The 9,151-nt window shown below is 36.6% G+C and overlaps 1 protein-coding gene across 1 annotated transcript; it reads left to right on the forward strand.

Annotated features, from left to right (window-relative positions):
• The first annotated feature begins 2,534 nt into the window (after window positions 1-2,534).
• LOC102830840 (olfactory receptor 8J3-like) lies at window positions 2,535-3,482 on the forward strand. Its single transcript, XM_006877787.1, has one exon. It carries the CDS (start codon window positions 2,535-2,537, stop codon window positions 3,480-3,482), a length of 948 nt encoding a protein of 315 aa, XP_006877849.1.
• The last annotated feature ends 5,669 nt before the right edge of the window (window positions 3,483-9,151 follow it).

A 9,151-nucleotide genomic window follows, 5' to 3' on the forward strand; every position in this document is an offset into this window, starting at 1 on the left:
CAGTTCAAACTGGCCTAATGGTCCAGGGTATTATCCTCAATGCCACCCCAGGATTCCCATACAAGCAGAGTATGTTCTAATTAGACTGCCAACAGTGAATTTGGTGTGGCACTCTGGGTTAGTAGTTAAATTGCTAATCATTAGTTTGATGGTTTAAATCCTCCAGCTGCTCTGTGGAAGAAAGGTGAACTGTCTGCTCCTAGAGTTGCGATCAACTCAATGGCTGTGGGGTTTTGTGGGGGGTGGTTGGGTTGTGAGAGGATCAAGAGTTGCTTTTAAGTGCCTTCAAATTTGTTGTTATTCACAGCAAACTTGTAACAAGTTACCAAGGAGCAGCTAGTGGGTTTGAACCACCAACCTTTTTGGTTCAAACTGACATTGTGGTAGAGTGGGCATGGGGTTTGATAATTTGGCTCCTAGACCTTTGGGTTCCTAACACTTTAATAGTCCACTTTTGCATAAATCTATTTTTGAATGCAAATAAACTACTTTCAGAGACAGATGTTAATCATTATGTGCCTTAGATACTATAGTGTGTAACTCATTTTAATAATATTGGCCACACTGTCACAAAGTGGCCCCAAAGGGCACCTGGTTGAGCCCCTATAGGAAGATCTTCCTGAGGAACTAATCCCTGGTGACTCTTTCCCAATGGGGTTAAAAGACAATTTGTTTATCTGAGCATCATGTGTATTTCAGAGATAGGGTCTCAAAGATTGTAAGACCAAGGCTGGTGAAGTCAAATAGTGATGCTCACTATGAATCAGAGGCAAAATTTCCACTAGAGGTGGGTAAAAAATATTTATTCCATTTTTCTATATAATACCCTTTAAAAGAGCAAAAACTTATTTCTTGTAATGAGCCATTTCAATATAATTTTTTTAAAGATACTGAGTGTTACATATAAGCCAATATAATTATGCTCTCTTGAAGGTCATTTCCATGCTTCTTAACTGTTTGGGGAAAATAGACTATCAAATAGATACAGACAAACTAGAATCTCAAAACAAAAGATTCTTTCCGTAAAAAAGCATTCAGATTATGTGAACATATTAAGAATTTTTGGTTATATGAAGAGTTGCAAAGCATTCATCGACAAATTCCATTATTTTTCATTCCATTTGTCCATGAAGCTTTTGAAGTCTCCTCTTTTATAGCAGAAATCAAAACTTGACATAGATAATAACAAACAGTAATATATTATATTTTTATAGATTGAATTGTATCCCACAAAAATATGCACTGTAATATCCAATCACTGTGCCTATGGCAGTGCTATGACGAGCTACACAATAGACCAGAGGGTCGGTTTGACCTACAAGACCAGCAATTCAGAAACACCAGCAGCTCCTCAGAAACCCTATAGCGGTTTGCAATGAGTCAGAACCGACACTGATGATACTCAATAACAGCATGTCTATGGATATTATCTCACTTAGGAGTGACTTGTTTTGTTTATATTAATAGGCAGAGTTAGTATCAGATATTTCTTGATTTATTTTTTTACAAAATATAAAAGAAGCAGAATATGTCAACAGAGATGGGGGATGATCTATGCCAAGCCATAAGAACTCAAAGGAACCCCAAAAGAGTAGCTGAAGAGACAAGGGCCTTCCCACAGAGTCAACAGACCGAAGTCCTTCCATCATAGCCAGCACCTGATTTCAGACTTCTGGTGTCCTCAATTGTGAGAAAATAATTTTCTGTCTGTTAAAGCATTCACTTCTACTATGTCTGCTATAGCAACACTAGATAAGTAAGAAAAATATCTACAGTCTCAAATATCTACAGTCTAAACTCACCCATGTTCTCTAGATTTAATTCTTAGCTTCCATAAATGATTATTTAACTGTCTCATATACTCCCAAAGAATAACATGGTTATCATTTTGATCAACCCCACCTTAAGCCAATTTTTCTAATATTCAAACTACATCATGGCCATTCATCCTGTTGTAAAAGCAAAAAACAAAACAAAACAAAAAAATCCTTCCTTAGTCCTACTCTAATTCTCATCCCCTCTTATATCTTGTATATATTCATATTATAAATTATGTTGATGAGGACATGTTTACTCCCAAATGTCTGTCAAATTGACCTCCTTCTTTCTAGCTTCAACTAGTCCACTTTAAACCAAGCCAATACTCTTGTTTATCACTAATCTTGTAGAAACATCTTGCCTTGTTTCTTTACTCTTACTTCTACTCCTTTTGAGCCCTACAACTCATTATGTCCATAAGAGTCAAAATAGTGAAGCCTACAAAGCCAGGTTTCACTATACAAAGTGAAACCTTGTCAAAGAACGAAAGCTCAGGATTCTTAACAGAGAGTAAAGTTGAAGGGATTCCTAGATTGTTCTTGATCAAAACTCGAGACCTGAGTTCAATAACTGTCTTAGAATAATACATAACTAAGGAAAATCTCTCCCAAGGAATTGACCTTGCCATTTAACAGCAGTTTTAGAGAATAATTCTTCAAACTTTGTAATCCTTTCCCACTTTATTTTCCAAAACAGATGGATTTTCAAACTGTCACATGGCTCCTGATAATTTCACCCCGGTGACTGAGTTCATTCTCATGGGAGTCTCAGATCGTCCTGAGCTCCAGGTTCCCCTTTTCTTTGTCTTCCTGGTGATCTATGGGCTGACTGTGGCAGGAAACTTGAGCATCATCACCCTCACCATGGTGGACTCTCGACTTCAAACCCCCATGTACTTTTTCCTCCGACACTTGGCTATCATCAATCTTAGCAATTCTACCATCATTGCCCCTAAAATGCTTGTCAACTTCCTGGTTCAGAAGAAAACCATCTACTACTACTGTTGTGCTGTTCAACTTGGTGGATTCTTAGTTTTCATTGTGGCTGAGATTTTCATGCTTGCTGTGATGGCCTATGACCGTTATGTGGCCATTTGCAATCCCCTGCTGTATATGGTGGTGGTATCTCCACAGCTTTGCCTTCAGCTAGTAGCCTTCACATATGTCTATGGTTTCTTTACAGCTATTTTAGTTCCATCGTGTGCATTCTCTATGTCTTATTGTTCCTTCAATGTAATCAACCATTTTTACTGTGACATTGTTCCTCTGTTGGCATTATCCTGCTCGGATACTTACATGCCAGAAACAGTAGTCTTTATTTCTTCAGCTACAAATTTGGTTATCTCCATGACTGTTGTTATAGTCTCCTATTTTAACATTATCTTGTCCATTCTCAGGATACGGTCAGCAGAAGGAAGGAAAAAAGCCTTTTCTACCTGTGCTTCACATATGATGGTGGTCACAGTGTTCTATGGGACATTACTATTCATGTATTTGCAGCCTAAAACTGACCACTCATTAGATACTGATAAAATGGCATCTGTGTTTTATACCCTAGTAATCCCTATGATGAATCCTATGATCTACAGCTTTAGGAATAAGGATGTGAAAGCTGCCTTAAAGAGATTCCTGTCAAACCCATGTAAATCCTTCAAATCAATGTAATGTTGTATTATGTAAGTAAAGAGTAAAATGGTTAATGTAGATTGTGAGTAATTAATGTAAGGATACTTTTCATATAAAGAGAATCATGCAACATGCATTTATTTGTGTCTGGTTTCTTGTATTTTTTTTTTTTTTTTTTTTTTACATTTCATCCATGCTGCAGCCTGTATCTGAATTTGACCGTCTTTATATTTTAGTGGATATACTACATTATATATACTCACTTACCATTTGAATGATATTTGAATAATTTCCAATTTTTGGCAATTACAAATCATGGTGCTATAAACCTTGGATTAACAGTCTCATGTGACTATATATATATATGTTATTTTTCTTGAGTAGATACCTGGGAACAGAACTGTGTGAAAATTGGTAAGTCTACAGCAATCCTTTCAAAGGATTGCTGTAGACTTACCAATTTTAAAGAATGAACCATAAAAATTACTAATGTTTCCCCTGGCATATATGATGGTTACAGTGTCTTCATATACTTGCCAACAATGGCAACTATTTAGAGATATTTGAATTGGTATACAGTGGTATCTTGTTGTAATTTACTGCATGTTTTCTGAAAAGCTTTTTTTTTCCCGTTATTTAGGTGTTTATTTGTCATTTGCATGTCTTTGATAAAATACCTATTCCAATATTTTACTTATTTTTAAATTGGGATATTTGTCTTCTTTTTATTGAGCTGTTAATATTTTTCTTTACATATTTTGTATTCTAGGCCTTTATGAACTATGTAATTTGCAGATGATTTCTCCAATTCTGTGACTTTTCATTTTCTATATAATACCTTTTGAAGATCAGAGACTTTATTTTTATACTGTTCCCTTTATATATATATATATATTTTTTTTTTTTTGCTAAATAATTCTCTTAAATTTACTTCTAGAACTTAACTATAAAAGTTAAGTTAAATAGCACTTAACATTTATGCTTATGGTTCATTTGATTAAATTTGCCTGCAAAATGAAGGCCAGAGTCTACGATTTGGGTTTTCCGTTTTTCTTTGTATATGAATATCCAATTTTCAAAGATAATCAACTGTGAAGACTAAAAATTCCCCAGAGTATATTCTTGACATCTTTGTCAAAAAGAAATTACCCATAAATATAGGATTTGATTTCTTGGCTCCAAATTCAGCTTCAATGACCTAGATGTCTACATTTATGCCAGTGATATGCTTTTTCATTTAGTCTAATTTTATAGTAAGTTTTAAAATAAAGCAGAATCAATTCTCTCACCATGGTAACATTTTCCAAGTTCTTCACAGAGTCATTGTGGAAGTATCACCTCTATCCCCTCTGGGATTAAATTTACCAAAGTCACCCTTCATAGGACTTGAATACTGGTATCCACATGTACTATTTCCCTTCTCATCTGCACTTCCTAACCATTCCAATGACCATTTAGTGGAAAAATTCCTAATAAATTGCTCTCACACATTTTTGTGGTCTTTGCAGCACCTGACTGCAGAACCCAATTTACAAAGTTTTATAATTCCTAAGTGTTGGTACTGTAGGATAAGCACTGAACTGCTAACCACAAGGTAATCAGTTCAAACCCACCAGCTGTACCTTAAAAAACCCATATAGGATTGCTGTGAGTTGGAATAGACTTGATGGCATTTAACAACAACAAATATGGGAGTCCAGCTCTCACAGGGGCGGGGTTCTGGAAGGAGACACAGAGCCCTCAGAGAAAGTGAAACTAATCAAGGAGTCTCCGCTTAGTTGGCTGATGGAGCCCCCACTGCCCCGGCTCAGCAACAGTCTTCATTTATACTCAAAGTTACACAATGCATAATGATTTGATGCTTTGATATTTTTCTTTGAAGTATTACACGTATTTGATTATATCATTCTTTTACCTTGTGATTACAAAATCTTAACAAAAGTGTTTCTATAATGTCTCACTTGACTTTTCCATATCCTGTTCATTTTCTGACCATTAGGTACTTTTCTTCTGATATCATCTCTTTTTCTATGTTAAGTGATAGACTGTCTTTTCTTATTCCTACTAAAACGGTCTTGAATTTTAAACAGATCATTTTTACCTTTTAAACCTTTAACTACATTCTTTTTCTAGCATAAGTTTCTATTGACTCAATTATCTTTGCTTACGCTATCCCACTGTTTTTTTCTAGCTAGTCATTAATTCTCTACCCTACATAAGGTACTATTATTTTCTGTAGCAACAGCATTGCCAACATTTATTAAATTGTTTTGTTTTTCTAAAGTATTCATTAAATTGCCTAGCAACAGTATTTCTATGTTTCTTTCTTTCTTTTGGGGTCATGAGGCATGCTGAAGGGTCCAACCTGGCTAATTGCTGCAGAAAAGGGAGACTACTCAATTTTATCCACTTTCCGTTTATGTTTACCATTCTCTGCCCAATTATGTAGGCTCCTGTATATGGTAGTAGGAAGTTTATGGGTTGTGGCCAGTAATAGGTAGCCCATTTCCCTCAAGGGGGTCACCATAATTTGCCACCTATCTTAAGTGGGACCCATGGGGATCAGTCAGCTTCACCTTTGCTTTCTATCTGCTTCTGTGATCTCATAAATGCAGCTGCTTTGTAGTGGGGTTTTTCTGTGGGAGGGAATAGGTCATGCTGCCTTAATTTATTTACAATTCCCTTTGAATCTAATCCAGTAAAGTTGAAACAATTGTTGCAAGACTGGTTTTTCCTAAACTTTGGAGAACTCACAGTGTGAATGTGGCCATACAATATATCCCCACAAGTGGAATCAGAACCATCCCAAAGAAGATAGATAAAGAGTGCTCCCCAAAAAAACATCTGCAGTGCTGATGCTTCTCCTTCGCCGGGACTGTGTCAAACAGCAGTAGGGGGTTGGCTCCCTACAAACAACAGTATTTTATATTTTTTCCAGAATAATAAGTCTTGTGATATTTATAAAATGTATTTGTAGCTGTTGTTGTCAGGTGCCATCGAGTCGGAACCGACTCATAGCGACCACATGCACAGCAGAACAAAACAATGTCCTATCCTGGGCCAACCTCATTACCGCTGCCACACTCAATGCCATCAATGATGCCACCTGGCTGATCCATCTCGTTGGGGGTCTTCCTCTTTTTCTCTGACCTTCCATCTTACCCAGCATGACAACCTTTTCCAGTGACTGTTCCCTCCAGACAATATGTCCAAAGTATGAGAGAAGAAGCTTAGCCATCCTGGCCTCCAAGGAGCACTCTCGCTGCACTTCTTCCAAAACAGATCTATTGGTTCTTTTGGCAGCCCATGGCACTTTTAGTATTCTCCTCCAACACCATAACTCAAAGGCATCAATTCTTCTACGATCTTTCTTATTCACTGTCCAGGCTTTCACATCTATATGAGGCTATTGAAAATACCATGGCTTGGGTCAGGCGCACCTCAGTCCTCAAGGTGACATTTTTGCTCTTCAACACTTTAAAAAGTTCCTGTGCAGCAGAAATGTATTTAAGCAAATTAAAATATCATACTGTACACTTTAGAATGGCTAAAATCTAAAAATGAGCCAAAACAATAGCAATTACTGATAAAGATATTAACAAAAGGAATTTTCAGTCTTTGCTCCTGGCAATACACATCAGTGTAACAAGTTTCAAAGACAAATTGGCAGATTTTGTTAATTTTTGAGCATCACATTGCTATATGATCCAGCAATCACACTCCTGATATTTGGTGAACTGATTGAAAAACTATGCTCACACAGAAACCTATATGTGAAATGTATAGCAGCTTTATTTGTACATGTGAAAAAGCTAGAAGCAATCAGTATATGTTTCAAAGGTTAAAAAAATAAACAACTGCATTATATCTATAATAGGGTACTGTACGGTTTTCATCACAAGTCTGTCAGTTTGTTGTACTGTGGTATCATGTGAGTGGCTGTAATTCTGGAAACTATGCCACCAGTATTTTAAATACCAGCAGGGTCACCCATGGTGGACAGGTTTCAGATGAGCGCCCAGAAGACAGACGAGGCAGAAGGATTGACAAACTACTTACAAATATTTAGTCACTGAAAACCTTATGAATAGCAGAGAAACACTGTCAGATATAGTGCCAGAAAATGAGCCCTTCAGGTTGGAAGTCACTCAAAATGTTACTGGGGAAGAGCTGCTTCCTCAAAGTAGAGTTGAACGTGATGACACAAATAGAGTAAAGCACAAGGGGAAAAATCCATGGGGCCTTCATTTGCTGATGGGGCATATCTCAAAATGAAGAGAAACAGCTGTAAACATCAATTAATAAATGGAACATGGAATGTATGAGGTATGAATCTAGGAAAATTGGAAATTGACAAAAATGAAATTGAATTCATAAACACCCATATCTTTGGCATTAGAGAATTGAAATGGACTGGTATTGACCATTTTGAATCTGACAAACACATGGTTTACTATGCCAGGAATAAAAATTAAAGAGGAATGGTGCTGCATTCATTGTCAAAAAAGAGCATATCCAGATCAGTCATGAGGTACAATGCTGTCTGTGATAGAATAATATCCATGAACCTACAGGGAAGACAAGTTAATACCACTATTATTCAATTTAACACACCAAACACTAAAGTCAGTGAGGATGAAATAAAAGAATTCTACTAACTTCTTCAATCTGAAATCGATCAAACATGCAACCAAGATGTATTTGACCATTACTAGTCATTGGAATGCAAAGTAGTTGGAAAATATGGCCTTGTTGACAGAAATGATGTTGGAGATTGCATGATAGCATTCTGCAAAATCAATGATTTGTTAGTTTCAAATACCTTCTTAGATAGCATAAGAGATGACTATTCACATGGGCCTCGCCATATGGAATACACAGAAATCATATTGACTATACCTGTGGAAAGAGACTATGGAACAGCTCCATGTCATTAGTCAAAACAAGGCCAGGGGCAGATTGTGGAAAAGCCCATTAATTGCTCATATGCAAATTCAAACTGAAGTTGAAGAAAATGTAAACAGGTCCATGAGAGCAAAAATATGACCTTGAATATATCCCACCTGAATCTAGAGATCACTGAAGATTTGATACTTTAAACACTAAAGACCGAAGACCAGAAGAGTCATGGGATAACATCAGGAACATCATACGTGAAGAAAGCAAAAAGTCATTAAGAAGACAAGAAAGAAGGAAAAGGTCAAAATGAATGTCAGAAGAAACACTGAAACTTGCTCTCCAGCATAGAGATACTAAAGCAAATGGAAGAAATGAGGAAGTACAAGAGCTGAACAGAAAATTTCAAAGATCAGATTGAGAAGATATAAAGAAATATTACAATAAAATGTGTAAAAATCTGGAGACAGAAAATCAAAAAGGAAGAACGCACTTAGCATTTCTCAAGCTGGGGTTACTAAAGAAGAAAATCAATCCTCAACTTTTGTTAATGAAGGATTCTCTGGGAAAATTATTGAATGATGAAGTATCAAAAGAAGATTGAAGGAATATTGGCAGAGGCCATGTCACCAAGGGGCAGAGCAGCGGAGGACCCTAAGCATGAAGGGCTCATTGTTAAGCAAGGCCACAATGGGTTTCCCCTTGGAAGGCAAGGCCCCAGGAGGGATCTCATGTGGGGAATCTGCAGTTTCTGTCTCTTTGTTTTAATCAGCTTATTTTTAATTTTTTTGATTTTATAATAAAATTTTTCA

This window comes from Chrysochloris asiatica, unplaced genomic scaffold (genome assembly GCF_000296735.1).
Source record: "Chrysochloris asiatica unplaced genomic scaffold, ChrAsi1.0 scaffold00599, whole genome shotgun sequence".
Taxonomy (NCBI): Eukaryota; Metazoa; Chordata; class Mammalia; order Afrosoricida; family Chrysochloridae; genus Chrysochloris; species Chrysochloris asiatica.

Bases quoted from the DNA above. Each gene is read 5' to 3' on its own strand.
- LOC102830840 (XM_006877787.1), top strand. From the start codon at position 2,535: ATGGCTCCTGATAATTTCACCCCGGTGACTGAGTTCATTCTCATGGGA.